This window comes from Elephas maximus, chromosome 12 (assembly GCF_024166365.1).
Source record: "Elephas maximus indicus isolate mEleMax1 chromosome 12, mEleMax1 primary haplotype, whole genome shotgun sequence".
NCBI classification, from domain to species: domain Eukaryota; kingdom Metazoa; phylum Chordata; class Mammalia; order Proboscidea; family Elephantidae; genus Elephas; species Elephas maximus.
In genome coordinates, this window is record NC_064830.1 from 103629461 (window position 1) to 103645594 (window position 16134).

The 16134-nt window shown below is 40.6% G+C and overlaps 1 protein-coding gene across 4 annotated transcripts in view; it reads left to right on the forward strand.

Annotated features, from left to right (window-relative positions):
- The window catches only part of RABGEF1 (RAB guanine nucleotide exchange factor 1), a 68192-nt gene that overhangs the window by 36969 nt on the left and 15089 nt on the right, over positions 1–16134 (forward strand). For 3 of the 4 annotated variants that reach the window (XM_049904555.1, XM_049904556.1, XM_049904557.1), the window contains exons 4-6: positions 8938–9104; positions 14982–15063; positions 15953–16085. In XM_049904555.1, the coding sequence (XP_049760512.1) occupies positions 8938–9104; positions 14982–15063; positions 15953–16085 (382 nt within the window). The other variant, XM_049904558.1, reaches the window with a different exon arrangement.

Consider the following 16134-nt stretch of genomic DNA (forward strand, 5'->3'; position numbering starts at 1 on the left):
CATATAGAAAATTCTCAGTGACTGATCGCTATAGCTATAAATATTGTTACCATCATTAAATTTCAAAGGCACATTTTGTCCTGCTGGGAAGACTTTTTAAGTTGAGTGTTCAGACTGGGGAATGGAAAGCTTAATAATCATGACTAACTGGCTGTTCTTGAAATACAGGCTTTGTTTCTGTATTAAGAACACAAGGTGACTTTAAGTTGAAGAACACCAAGTGCCCATTTATGTCCTAGCCAAAACTAACTGTAACGTAGGTGAAATTATTTCTTTCTGTTTTCCTCTGTTTACTTCTTTCATCTTACGCACTGAATACCTGCTAGATCTTCAAAACTACCTCACCTCCTTCCTGTGTACCAAATACCTGAGCTATGTCTCCTTCACTTTCTACTCTCTAATCCAAACTAGTTCTCTTAGTAGGGGTTGATTTTTACTTAGGTTGGAGAGAAACAACCAAATGTTGATTTTAGTAATTTGGAAACCCTGGCGACATGGTGATTAAGTGCCACGGCTGCGAACCAAAGGGTTGGCAGTTCGAATCCACTAGGCGCTCCTTGGAAACTCTATGGGGCTATTCTGTTCTGCCCCATAGGGTTGCTATGAGTCAGAATCGACTCGATGGCACTGGATTTGGTTTGGTTTGGGTTTTGTACTAACTTGTAAGTACCTAATAGATTTAACTTTCATTTACATTTTTAAATATGTCTTTTTTTCTTTTTTTAAATAAAAAGAATCTGTCTTTGGACAAAAGTATTCGTGGGGAGGGGAACATGCTACAAGTAGAGCAATCAAGGGGATGGTTAATATTTTCCTGACCTCGGCTGGCTTACATACCTCCAGAGCCAGTGTGGATTTGTGCTGCTTTGAAGAGTTCGAGGCAGTTTTAACACAGCAAAGAGCTCAGGCTCTGGAGTTAAAATCCACAGACTTTTACCACTTAAATAACTGCAAAATCGTGCAAGTTACTTGAATTCTTCAAGCCTTAGCTTCCTCATTTGTAAACGTCGTAAAAGTACCACCTCACAGAGTTGTCGTGAGGGTTATACACGATAGCGTTTGTATAAGCACTTGGCACATAATAAGCGTTTGCTGTGTAAGCTGTTGCCATTATTAGTTTGTCAGATTGTACGTGTGTTGTTTTTATTGGATGGAGTGTTCTATAAACGGCAGTTAGGTCAAGTTGGTTGATTAGGTGTTCTGTTACTACTGATTTTTCTGTCTACTTGTTCTATCAATTATTGAGAGAGGAGTGTTGAAATTTCCTATTATAATTGTGGATTCATTTATTTTCCTTTTCAGTTCTGTGAATTTTTGCTTCATATACTTTGAAGCGGGCTATTAAAAAAAATAGGTACATACATATTTAAGATTGTTACGTTTTCTTGAATTGACACCGTTTTTATTATCCCCTTCATTTAAGGTCCTCTTTATTCCTGCCAATATTTCGTGTTCTGAAATCTACTCTGTGTGATGTTGATAGAGCTACTCCAACACTTTTTCAATAGTTCGCATGGTATATATCCTTTTCCATTTTTTAATTTTTAACATTTTTTTTGCTATTTGGTGTTTAACATATCAGTGTTTTTATATTTAACGTGACTTTCTTGGAGACAGCATATACTGGAGTCTTATTTTGTTTTGTTTTCTTTTTAATCTAATCTGACAATGTCTGCCTTTTTAATTGGGCTGTTTAGACCTGTCATGGATTGAATTATGTCCCCTGAAAAATGTGTGTATTAACTTGGTTAGGCCATGTGTAGTCGTCCTCCATTTTATGATTTTTGTATGTGTTGTAAATCATACTCTCTGGCCGTGATTAAAAGGATTAGGGTGGGATGTAACACTCTTCTTCAGGTCACCTCCCTGATCCAGTGTAAAGGGAGTTTCCCTGGGGTGTGGCCTGCACTACCTTTTATCTCTCAAGAGATGAAAGGAAAGGGAAGCTAGCAGAGAGTTGGGGCCTCATACCACCAAGAAAGAAGCACTGGGAGCAGAGCATGTCCTTTGGACCTGAGGTTCCCGTGCTGAGATGCTCCCAGACCAAGGGAAGACTGATGCACCACAAAGACTTTCCTCTAGAGCCGACAGAGAGAGAAAGCCTTCCCCTGGAGCGGACGCTCAGAATTTGGACTTCCAGCCTACTAAACTATGAGAAGATAATTTCTGTTTGTTAAAGCTATCCACTTGTGGTATTTCTGTTATAGCAGTACTAGATAGGGTTGCTATGAGTCAGAATCGACTCGATGGCACTGGCTTTTGGCACTGGCTAGATGACTAAGACAAAATTTGGTATCAAGAGTGGGGTGCTGCTCTAACAGATACCTAAAGTGTGGAAGCGGCTTAGAAACTGTGAATGGATAGAGAAGCCAGAACGGCAGCAGCAGCAGAGAACCGGCAGCAGCAGAACCAGGAGACCAGCGCCAGATAGCGCTAGAGATGGCCCACAGAGAGAGAAAGGCTTCCCCTGGAGCTGGCATCCTGAATTCAGACTTCTAACCTTCTGGACTGTGAGAGAATAAACTTCTCTATGTTAAAGCCATCCACTTGTGGTGTTTCTGTTATAGCAGCAATAGATGACTAAGACAAGACCACTTATATTTAATGTGATTTTTTATAAACTTATCATCTTGCTATTTGTTTTCTATCCCATTTGGGTTGTTGTTCTTTTTCCCCTCTTTTCCTGCTGTTATGGATTGAATTGTGTGTCGTCCCCCCCCCCCCCCCCCAAATATGTGCTATAAATCCTAACCTCTATGCTTGTGGTTATAATTCCATTTGGGGATGGGTTGTCTTTGTTATGTTAATGAGGCAAGATTAGTGTGGGGGGTATCTTGAGTCAATCTCTTTTGAGATATAAAAGAGATTAAATGCAAGCTATGAGATGGAAGAAGAGAGATGCTAAGTCACATGAAGGTCACCCAGAAGCAGAAGCTCAAAGAGGCAAGGACCTTCCTCCAGAGCTGTCAGAGAGAGAGCCTTCCCCCTAGAGCCGGCACCCTGAATTCAGACTTCTAGCCTCCTAAACTGTGAGAAAATAAATTTCTGTTTGGTAAAGCCATCCACTTGCAGTATTTTTGTTATAGCAGCAGTAGATGACTAAAACATCTGCCTTCTTTTAGACTGATGATCTTTTATGAATACATCTTTATTTCCACTCTTGACTTATCAGCTATATCTCCTTCTTTTGTTTTATTTTTTAGTGGTTGTTTTAGGGTTTGCGGAATACATCTTTAGCTTATAGTCTACCTTCAAGTAACATTACACCACTTTATAAAATGTTGTAATACATACAGGAACCTTATGATTGCAGTCTTACATTTCTTCCTTTCACCCTTTGTGCTATTGTTTCCTACGTTTTACTTCTACATATGGTATAAATCCTATCATACATATTTATTATTTTACCTTTATACAGTTAATCTTTTCAAGAAATTTTTAAAATGAGAAAAAGTCTTTTAAATTTGCCGTTGTTGATGCTCTTTGTTCCTCTTTAAGGACCCACATTTCCAGCCACATTCTCCGTTTGCCTGAAGGACTTCCTTTGACATTCTTATAGTCCAGATCTGCTGGTGATTAATTCCCTCAGCTTTTGTATGTCTGAAAAAAATCATAATCTTACCTTTTTAAAAGCATTTTCTATTTTTTTTATTGTGTTTTAGGTGAACGTTTACAGTGCAAATTAGTTTTCAATTCAGAAATTTAGTACTCAAATTGGTCTATGACATTAGTTGCAATCCCCACAATGTGTCAGCACTCTCCCCCTTTCCCTTTCCACCCTGGATTCTCAGTGTCCATTCATCCAGATTTCCTATTCCTTCCTGCTTTCCTGTCTTTGCTTTTGGGCAGGTGTTGCCCATTTGGTCTCATATACTTGATTTAACTAAGAAGCACTTTCCTCACGTGTGTTATTTTTGTTTTATAGGCCTGTCTAATCTTTTGCTGAAAGGTGGACTTTGGGAGTGGCTTCAGTTCTGAGTTAGCAAGGTGTCTGGGGGCCATAGTCTCAGGGGTTCCTCCAGTCTCTGTCAGACCAGTAAGTTTGATATTTTTTTGTGAATTGGAGTTTTGTTCTACACTTTTTTCCCTGCTCTGCCTAGAACCCTCTATTGTTATCCCTGTGAGAGCGGTAGGTGGTAGTAGCCAGGCACCACCTAGCTCTTCTGGGCTGAGGCTGAAGAAGGCTGTGGTTTATGAGGTCCGTTAGTCTTTTTTCGTTGTCCAACTTTTGAATGCGTATGTATCTCCAGGATATATACCTATATACAATTGCTGGATCATATTTCTATTTCTAGCTTTTTCAGGAAGCACCATACTGCTTTCCATAGTGGTTGTACCATTTTACAATCCTCCCAGCACTGTGTAAGAATTCCAGTCTCCCCACAACCTTGCCAGCGTTTGTCGTTTTCTGGTTTTTTTAATCTGTGCCATTTTTACAGGGATGAATTGGTATCTCATTGTAGTTTGGATTTTCACCTCTCTGACGGCTAATGATTGCGTGCATCGTTGCATGTATTTGTTAGCCACCTGAATGTCCTCTTTGGTGAAGTGTCTGTTCATGTCCTTTGCCCGTTTTTTGTTTGGATTTTTTGTCCTTTTGGTGTTATACACCCTGCTTGTCTTACTTAGCAACACCTGTAAGAGCCCTTTCCGTACCACTACATAAAAGCATGCATGTCTCCTTCTACAGCTGCATATTATTCCATCTTATGGATTAAAGCATAATTTATTTACTCTTTGAATATTAGCCATTTGTGTTTTCTCCAGTCTTTTGCTATTGCATATAGTGCTATAAAAAGTAGCCTTATACATATTTTGCTTTGTACATTTGCAGTTATATGAGTAGAAAGTTTCTGAGAAGTGGAACTGTTGGGTCATTGGATAAATGTGTGTGTAATTTGGATGATTACAGCCAGATGGCCCTCCACCTACGTTACCCAGTCAGTGTACGTTCCCACCTGACGTTACCTAGTGTACGTTCCCACCTGCACTGTATGAGGGTGCCGATTTCCCCACAGCACAGTCAACAGCAAATTTCAGGGTTTTGTCTTCCTGTTAATTTTTTACATGGCATGTCTTAATAGTTTTTTTTAATTTGCCTGTTTGTTTTTTTGAGTGAAGTTGAGCATTTTCCCTGTGATTAAGATCTCTTTCCTTTCTGCATATGGTTGGTATTCTGTACCCATTTTTATATTGGGCTATTGGATTTTTTTTCTTCTCTATTTATAGGAGTTCTTATATATTCAGGAGAGTAGCCCTTTGTGATACAGCTTGGAAACATTTTTTATAGTTTGTCTTCTTACTTTTGATGTATAGTGTTTTTTGCCATGCGTATACTGTTTTTAGTTTGCTTTTTTTTTTCTTCTAATGTGATTGAATTACTATTCTTTTAGCCAGGAGCCCTGGTGGTGCAGTGGTTAACTGCTCAGCTACTAACTGAAAGGTCAGCAGTTTGAACCCACCAGCTGCTGCACGGGAGAAAGATGTGTCAGTCTGCTCCCTGTCAGGTGGTTCTGCTGTGTCCTATAGGGTCTCTCTGAGTCAGAATTGACTCAGTGGCAACAGGTTTGGTTTGGTTGGTTTCTTTTAGGCCTTACAGATTTTCAATCATAGTTAGGAAATGCCTAATAATTTAAAAGACTGGCAGTTACTTGATTTGGAAAGATAACTATGAAATGCTATTTTGTTCTACTGTTACTTAATATATATATAGTGTATGTACAGTGTAGGGGAGAAAAAGAACGTTTGCCTTTAATTTAAGCATAAGTAACTAAATACCACAGTCATTTAATAACCAGTTGTGTAATAAAAAGCAAGAGGTAGAACTTTTAGTTCGCCAGTTAATACTTAATTGTGCTTATGTGGAACATGTACATATACCAAGAGCCAGTCATTTGAACAGAACAAGGGGATACTGCGTGGTTTACATTCAGAAAAGGTGCGAGTCAGGATCGTATCCTTTCACCATACTTATTCAACCTGTATGCTGAGCAAATAATCCAAGAAATTGGACTATATGAAGAAGAATGGGGCATCAGGATTGGAGGAGGACTCATTAACGACGTGCGTTATGCAGATGACACAACCTTACTTGCTGAAAGTGAAAAGGACTTTAAGCACTTACTGAGGAAGATCAAAGGCCGCAGCCTTCAGTGTGGATTGCACCTCAACATAAGAAAACAGAAATCCTCACAACTGGACCAAGAAGCAATATCGTGATAAACAGAGACAATATTGAAGTTGTCAAGGGTTTCATTTTACTCGGATCCATAATCAACACCCATGGAGACAGCAGTCAGGAAATCAAAAGATGTACTGCATTGGGCAGAGCTGCTACTTAAGGCCCTTTTAAGTGTTAAAAAGCAAAGATGTCCGCTTTAGGACTAAAGTGTGCCTTGCCCAAGCCATGGTATTTTCAGTCACCTCATATGCATGTGAAAGCTGGATAATGAGTAAGGAAGACCGAAGAAGAATTGATGCATTTGAATTATGGTGTTGGTGAAGAATATTGAACATACCACAGACTACCAGAAGAACGAACAAATCTGTCTTGGAAGAGGTATAGCCAGAATGCTCCTTAGAAGTGAGGATGGTGAGACTTCATCTCACGTAGTTTGGACATATTATCAGGAGGGGCCGGTCCCTGAAGAAGGATGTCATGCTTGGTAAAGTGGAGGGTCAGTGAAAAAGAGGAAGACCCTCAACAAGATGAATTGTCATAGTGGCTTCAACAGTGAGCTGAAATATAGTAACAATTGTGAGGATGGTGCAGGACGGGGCAGCATTTCTTTCCATTGTACGTGGGGTCACTATGAGTTGGAACTGACTCGATGGCCCCTAACAACAATAGTATATTCTTTTACGTAATCGATATGTTTTTCTCACTTGAGTAAACCAGTCAGTCTAATAGGAATATTGCTTTTATTATCTGAAAACTGTTATATCTTCATCATTAAAATGTATATCTTGAATAAATCAAGAGTTTGAATCCTAAGGTTAAAAAAAAAAAGATTATAAGACATTACTCTGAGAAAACATATAATAGGTTGATTTTAATATCTTCAAAAGATATTTTCTCTTAGAATTAGATGGTGCCCACCACTAAAACCCACTGCCATCAAGTTGATTCCGACTCATAGCGACCCTACAGGACAGAGTAGAACTGCCCATACCACCAATCACCGCCCTTGACAGGGAACACAACAGAGAGTCCCTGACGGAGCAGGAGAAAAGTGGGGTACAGAACTCAAATTCTACTAAAAAGACCAGACTTAATGGTCTGACTGAGACTGGAGGGACCCCGGACTCTCTGTTGGCCCAGAACTGAAACCAGTCCTGAAGCCAACTCTTCAGACAAAGATTAGACTAGACTATAAGACATAAAATGATACTCGTGAAGAGTGTGCTTCTTAGTTCAAGTAGATACACGAGTCTAAATGGGCAGCTTCTGTCCGGAGGTGAGATGAGAAGGCAGAAAGGGACAGGAGCTGGTTGAATGGACACGGGAAATCCGGGATGGAAAGGAGGAGTGTGCTAACCCATTAAAAAAAAAGATGGGCCAGCGCCGTTCCGAAGGGATGGGCGATGGCCTCCGTTGCCCTCGGCCGATCGAAAGGGAGTCGGGTTCAGATCCCCGAATCTGGAGTGGCGGAGACGGGCGCCGCGAGGCGTCCAGTGCAGTAACGCAACCGATCCCGGAGAAGCCGGCGGATAGGGATAGCAACTAGGGTCACATAACAATGTGTATAAATTTTTATATAAGAAACTAACTTGAACTGTAAACTGAAAGCACAATTAACTGTCTTTCCTTTTTAATAAAAAGGGAAATCAGGGAGGTATGAGGTAATTTGATTCCTTGTTACTGTTGTTGTTGTGTTCCATAGAGCCAGTTCCAACACAAAGCAACCCTGTAGGACAGAGTAGAACTGCTCCATAGGGTTTCTTAGGGTGAAATCAATACCAGAGCCGTTCGCCAGGTCTTTTCTCCCATGGAGCAACTCATGGGTTCAAATTGCAGCTATTTTGGTTAGCAGGCGAGCGCTTAACTATTGCACCACCAAGGCTCCCTTTAAATTCCTTACAGGTGCTAAATTAGAGAATGCGGTTCAAAATCGGGAAGCTTAGACTGATCAGAGACCAAATCTAGGGGTGGTTCATACTTTCTGAGAGTGCTTAGTCTCTCTATACAGTCTTATCCCTGTAAAGATCACATCTTCCTTTCAGTGTGACTATTTAAAAAGGGGCAAGAGCTGAGGCCCCAAGAAGTCAGCTTGGACAATGCGTCCTTGGCTTCTCTTGCCTCTGTGTGGTGTGTTCTCTGTTCACCATGCTCTGTGGATGTGTTCTTTCCTTTTGAGCAGTACTGACTGGCAGCAGACTTGATGGTGGTTAAGCTGTAGGGTCGCTATGAGTCGGAATCGACTCGACGGCAGTGGGTTTGTTTTTTGTTTTTAAGCTCATTGTGAGTCTCTGGGTAACAAGTTAGTCATTTCCTTTCTGGCAGGTAAAATGGGATTTGAAAAGTCATCTAGCATTTTTGTGCTTCTGCTGATGGTTGTTTTACATGTTGATGGTTTGCGTAAACTCAGGCAATCTTTGAGAAAGTTGTTTAAGATAGTGGTGCCATTTTCGTATTAATGATTAAGTACATATATCAAAGCATGATATATTTTGACTAACAAAATACTAATAGAGCAACTTTTATGTAAATAGGAATGTCTTTTAAGTCATGTAGTTTTATCTGCTTGTCCTTCCTATTCTCTTATAGATTTAGCTCACTTTAGGAAAATTGTCCAAATACTTAAACATAAAATGATTTAAACTCAAGTTTAACTTTGATTAAGCATAATTTAAATAACCTTAAGTTAGACACTTAAAGTAATTCTGTGCATGGACCCCCTATGTAATGAAACTTACTATGTTTAATTTTCCCCACAGAAATTCCGGAAGTAAAAGCTCCCAGCCCTTCCATAAACCGGCAAACCAGCATTGAAACGGATAGAGTATCTAAGGAGTTCATAGAATTTCTCAAGACCTACCACAAGACAGGCCAAGAAATCTATAAGCAGACCAAGCTGTTTTTGGAAGCAATGCATTACAAAAGGGTAGGTTGAGAATAACCACGTAGAAACAGAATTTTGGTTTTAGGAAAGGTCTTAGAGATAATCTAGTGCAACCTTGTCATTTTACACCTGAGAATTGAGCCAAAGATGTTAAGTTACTTACCTAAGAAAAGCCACTGAGCCAGGTTAAAACTCGACACCCAAGCTGGTACATTTCCACTGCAGCTGAATGGTATTTGGATCATTTTCCCCCATAAGGGGGAAGGAGAACCCAGATCAACAGCGCAAGGCTGAGTCCCATGAGGCGGAGGCTAGTCAAGCCTCCTCTCTCCACCATCTTGACTAATTCTGACACCAACCGTCCCTCACACAGCACTCTCTACTTCTCTGCTGGGTTCAGCAATTCGTTGCAATGGCCACACAGAACTCAAAGACCATACTTGAGATTATAAGGTTTATTATAAGGGAAGTAACAGTTACCATTCAGGCTCAGGAACACTCTGCGTACAGTTCTTTCATCAGGACAGCCTCTCCTCGGCCCTCAGTCTCTGCCCAAAGGCACTCGGCTTTCTCTCCCTGAGGGCTGGGAAGCCCACCGCACCTGTCTCCTGCTGCCGAGTCTCTGCTGCTGGGTCTCTCCTGCGGGTCTCCCCCTCCTTGGTGGTGGTGGGCTCCTCCTCCCTGCTCTGGAGTTGGCTCTCTTTTAAGGCAGAACTGACCAATTCCCTTGGTAGTCCACAGTTACCCTATCACACAGTCACCTGGGTTGGAGTTTTAAGACAGTGGCTAGAAAGGCCACACACACAAGAGTAATTAATGGCACCACAATAAACTACAAAGAGGGCCATAGTAGATCTTTTACTCTAAGCAACAATAGATGATTGGTAGCAATCATTTTAGGTTTTTGTATTTTGATTTTTTAAATTTTCCTCTCTTTGCTCAGTTAGAGAAGGGAAAGATAGAATTTAGACATTGAAAGGGACCTTAGCAACTCTCTGGCTTCAGTCCCATTATTTTAATAATGGGGAAGCTGAGAGCTGGAGAGGGTAGGTGACTTGTTCAAGGTCACACAGCCAGACTTTGCCAACTCTGAACTAGAACTTTTGACTTCCACACCTATGTCTTTTCTAACATATATCCAGTGTCAATAATGAGTGCCTGTACAGGGACTCATTTTGTAAATAGTGACTGAATTGTAAGTACTTCAGCCATTAACTTAAGTCTACCCCTAAAAGTTCCTTCTATGAAATGAGGAAGCCTTAGAGGGGAAGGAAAAGGGAATTAGAAAAACAGCATGGTGATTAACTGCTTAGCTAATCACAGCACTGTTTATTACTCAGAGCAATGGCAGTAGCCAGAGTATCAGCATGAAGGAGACAGTCTTCCAATCACTAAGATCACTAAGCTAATGAGCAAAATGGGCTTCTGCCAAAATACTGTTGTAAGATTGAATTCAGTCAGTAAGGAGAAAAGAAGGTTCTTTCCTGCTCATTAGGAGTGTAATTACATTGAGAATAAGTAAGCAGCCCTCTTTTCCTCTAGGTATTTACGAGCAAATAGTGACGTTTAACGTAAAAACAAGCTGTCATTGATTTTGTTGTTGTTGTTGTTGTTAGGAGCAATAGTAGACTACTCTTTGATATGGAAAAAAAAGCATACCTCATATGACATACAGCTTTAATTCCTTTATCAGAATAAAAATTAAGGTTTCCAAGTTATTTATTCTTCTAATATAGCATGCCCTAGTACAGCATTTGTTCTTTTAATAGGTATTATTGTAGCATATTGTCTTCTAACATAGCATACACTAATATAACAGCTCTTTCTCCAGTATAGCATACCTGTGAACATTTCCTATGCAGAGTGTGCACAGGGTATGCTACATTATATTAGCATGTATTCTATAGCATGTATACTGTACGATACTATATTTTAGAAAACTGCTTAGCTTGAATTTGTTCATTTTTCTTTTGCTCAGACATGTAATGTGCCCTCATTCTGTAATCTTTTAGTTGACTTTTAAGTCAGCATACTAAAGTAAGAGGGAATTAAATGGTATAGGTGCCACCATGTGTAATGCTTTCAGGGTGTCACTGATGAGTATCAGAGAGCTGAATACGGCCTCAGGTTCCTTCTATTTTAAGAGCCACTATGAAACCTGTTTTCCATTTCTACACCAAGTATTTCATGGTCAAGTGGCCAACTCCTATGCACGTGTCTCATATAGCTTCAGCAGCTAGCAGAACGCCTGGCACATACCTGGTATTCAGCAGATGTTTGTTAAGCTGATGTTCCCTAGGGGAGCCATGTTGCCTTTGGCTGGAAGTTAATGTCCTTTCGTATAAATAAACAAATAAATACAACTTGAACTCACCTAACCTAGCTCTAGCTTCAGATCACTTAATCATATAAATTTCTTGAGGGAATGGATTGAGTACAACTTGGGGAAGTTTCTGTGATGGAATGAACTGTATAATAGTGTCTAATGTCAAGCACTGTGAAGGGTCTGAGATTTATGTAACTGGCAAGCTAACATGTTATCCAGCCAGTTTCATGGGTACTTGCAGAAGACCTGAGCCTCCTGGGTCAGAAACAAAGGTCAGCTTATTACTTGCAGCAATAGTGGCAGCCAGAGTATCAGCATAAAGGAGACCGCCTTTCTCATGAGCATCGCTGGGAACATTTCAACACCACCATCTTACACAGTATTAGTATGAAAAAGGATACTTAGAGCTGTTACCACCCTACCTATTTAGAGATGATCGTTGAAGACAGGTGAAATAAGAGAAGTGAGAGGTTTACTGCATGGCTCCGTGGTACTTTTTCCTTCTTATATTGCCATAAAGAATATGATAATTATATTCTGAAAGCCCCCTGAGCATCTTATTAATCTTTGTATTCCATTGTCTGGTACAATGGCTGACGATTCTACTGCTTGTGTAATGAGTGGCATAGGACCAGGATGTTTCATTCTCTTGTACATGGAGTTGCTGTGAGTTGGAACCAGCTTGATGGCACCGAACAACAACAACAACTGCATTCTCTTACCAGGAAATTAATACTAGTAGAGGTATAAATTTGTTTTTTTTTAGAGGTATAAATTTAGCAAACCCACAAAGCTCAGTTGCAGGCTGATATACCAGTGATGAAAAGCTAATGAGCCTAGCCCATGTTTTCGAAAAATAGCAGTTTTTAAAGACAATAACAATAAAGAACATTAATTATTAAGTACTTAATCTAATATGGAAAATTAGTTTTTTCAGTGACTTAAAAGACTGAGGATTGTGTCTTGGACCTAGCAGAAAAAAATACTTCATAGGCCAGTATGAACACTTAAAATATTACTAAAATTATAGTGTCATATTATTTATTCTAGAAAAATAAAGAAGCATATATACCATATAATTTTTTGTGAGGAGAAAATGAGAATGTGGGAAAGGGAGGTTTCTAAATCCAGCAGACTTCAGAATAAACCCAGCCCAGTGCCGTCGAGTCGATTCTGACTCATAGCGACCCTATAGGACAGAGTAGAACCGCCCCATAGATTTTTCAAGGAGCGTCTGGCAGATTCAAACTGCCGACCCTTAAGTGCTACGGCTGTAGCACTTAACCACTACGCCACCAGGTTTCCCACTTCGGAATACACTCTAAAATGGAAGTCATCGTAACAATGAGATTTTGGTAAAAATAAAAACATAGATGAATGAAATAAATCAGGGATTCCAGAAATAAATTTGCTTTATCAGAAGCAAATTATATGACAACTTAGGGAACAGAGTCTCTTTTTACAAACTGCTGCTGAGAAAGACCAAGAAGTTCCCATGGAGATTATCTTAAGTCGTGTCTCATACCACGCACCCTACATTCCAGCCAAATTAGAGTTAAACATGAAAAACTTGTAAGAAGACTAGGATATTCATTTCAACTGGGAAGAGAAGCTAAAACTGAACTATTGAACAATTGTTTTTGATAACCAGGTGAGAGCTTTTTAAAAAGTCTGTGCAATGAAAAATAAACCTCAGATAAAGTGGAAGCAACTGTGGGAAATTATGGTGAATATAAATAAGAACTTAAAAAATGTGTAAAGTTTCCTAAGGCTAGTAGCCAGGCCTTACTAGACAGAGGATCAATTTTAATTCAACCGGATGACAGGTATGTAAATACCTGACCAAGACAGTAATAGGGGCTGCAGTCAAGATGGTCACAAAGCGCTGTAGGTGCTCTGAGACCTACGAGATTATTCTGACTAAAGGAATGAGGGAGAACGTCTTACGGAGGTCAGATGTGAACTGTGAGGACTTCCTTGGGCAGATGTTGGAGGAGTGGGGAGGACTCAGAGTCACTGGGACAGAGAACAGTTTGTCTAGTGTTCTAGTTACAGTGTAAACTAAAAGCAGTTCTAGAACAACAGGAAATCGGTAGGGTCAGTGGGAAGTGGGGAGGATTGTTTGGGTTGAGTGTGCACATCAGGGTCCAAGTGATGGAAGGCCACTGGAGGTGTCGAGGCAGAACGTGACCAGATCATAATCTAAGAGGATCGACTAGGCTCTATTATGTAAGATGGATTGAAAGTGACAAAGACCAAAGTGGGGGAGAGCAGCTAGATCCCAGGTGAGAGGTAACGAGGGCCCCAACCAAGAAGGGAGAGATGTGAAAGCAGTTAGGCGTGGTGAGGCGACTGGTCTGCCCCTGAGTGCCCTGGCACCCTTCTGAATGGAGGCCAGAGCCTCAACGGGGTGGGATCAGAGTAGGGCTATGGGCAGCAGTCCTGTGGGGTTTGTCCTGGGCACAGCGACCTCTTCTTCAGAACCCTTGGGAGACATTTCTGATGTTGGTGTCAGGAATGATTTTATTTCACCTGAAGATTAGTTTGCTTTCATCTTTTGGACACTGAATAATGTAACTGTTTTCATCTGAGTGATAGAAGTTTAGTTAGAGACAAATTTCTGGGCTGACGCTTGACTGACTTATAGATCTTCAAGGAATACGTTTTTCTGTCATCGTTTGCAGCTCTATTTTCTGTCTCCATGTTTTGTTTTTCTTTTTTATCATCTCCTAATTTATTGTGCTGAACCACGTGTATCTTTTATACAGACCTTCAGTCCCCTTTGGAATAAAGTGGGAAATAAATACACATATTATACCTGTGAAGTCAGCGAAGCCAAATAAAAATTAGAATGCCCAATGTTGCAGGGGCCATGGAGAAATAAACAGACACGGCTAATGACAGTGTACCTTGGAGTTTCTGAGGCTTGTGTCTAGCAGTAGATACCTATAGCTATAAAGTTGTTCATGCTTATTGATCTGCAATGCCAGTTTTGGAAATGGATCGAAGACATAACCTGGAAGAAAACAGTCTTCACAAAATTTTCTGTAGCCGTAACACATAATGAAAAAAAGAAGCAACCAAAATGCACAGTGGTAGATGATTAAATAAAGTGATTAATAGAACGTTATGAAGCCATTAACAATGAATAAGTAGACTCGATAAATAGAAGTGTGCATAAAATGTGTAAATTATCAAAACATCGTAATTTATCTGTGTCTGAATATCTGTGTCTGAACCCAGCAAAAGAATTAAAAGAGGTAACGTAATGTATAAGCGTTTCTTCCCTTCAAAGTTACTATAATTTTTAACTACTTTTCCAGTTAGTACTCACACAAGGGGAAACCCTTGTGGCGTAGTGGTTAAGTGCTACGGCTGCGAACCAAAGGGTCGGCAGTTCAAATCCGCCAGGCAGTCCTTGGAAACTCTATGGGAGAGTTCTACTCTGTCCTGTAGGGTCGCTATGAGTCGGAATCGACTCGACGGCACTGGGTTTACTCACACAAGGAGTGAGTTTTGAAAACTTAAAATTTAGAGCTCTGCTCATGATCTTTCATTAGCTTCTAAGCAGCCTCTTTGTCCTTTTGTTTCAGGAATTAAGCATTGAGGAACAGTCAGAATTTACTCAGGATTTTTACCAAAATATGGCTGAAAGAATGCAAACTCGTGGAAAAGGTAACACTGTGTTAGCCAGTGATGGAGGGAGGGCTGGGAGTTGCCTGGGGTTCACTGCTCGGACTCTTTGCCATCTCCCTCTTTCTCTGGGGGGCCTGATTGGCTTGCCCACGGCATCCCAGAAACTACCCCCGGTGACACCCTGGTAGCTGGTGTTGCGCGTAGCAGTCAGTGCCTGTGTGTTCCACCTTGTGTATCTGTCCAGGATAACCAGAGCCACGTGTAATAACTTAGTCATGGGTGGGGTTGGGTGGATTAAAACCAACCCCTTGGGAGGCTTTTCTAAATGAGCCTCCCCTGGCAGTCACCGTCTTAAGGAGTCATTGCTCACGATGACATATTCCTTGTGGGGTGTAGGTTGGAAAAAATTAAGACTTGCTGGCTTAGAGCTTTAGGTTTTAGGGATTCTTCTTGGATTCAGCCTCTGCTGAGGTTGGACTTTCAGATGTACTTCACACCAGCATGTATCTGAGAGATCTGCCCCCATGCGTCCTGTCAGAGAGGGCTCCAGGGTTTTATGGTAAACCTCAGAGAAATAAAAGGGTGAGTCTTGCCAGCTCATATCAGTCTTAGGAATTTCTAGTGCTTTTCTGATGTAGCAATAGGTAGGGTGTGACCCAGGCTGAGGTCTTCCCACTTGGCAGGGTGCATACCCAGTAGGTTCTGCCAGCACAGCTTAAACTAGAAGCAGGAGTTCTGAAAAAGGCAATCTCAGGAGTTGAGATAATTTTTAAAGGGTTTTTAAAAATATAACGTACTTTTTTTTCTGAGCGTGTTTAACACATCTCTAGTAAATTAGTTTTCTGCTGGGTAGAAAGTATGATGAAAACGCACTTATGATTTAAAACGTCCGTCCTCTTGAGCTGTTACACGCATTTCGGTATTTCAGTGCCTCCAGAAAGAGTTGAGAAGATAACGGATCAGATTGAAAAGTACATCATGACTCGTCTCTATAAACACGTGTTCTGTCCAGAAACTACTGATGATGAGAAGAAAGACCTTGCTATTCAAAAGAGGATCAGGTAGTTGTTTTGTGGAAAAACAGGGCATTTGAGTTTAAAACCTTGAGAG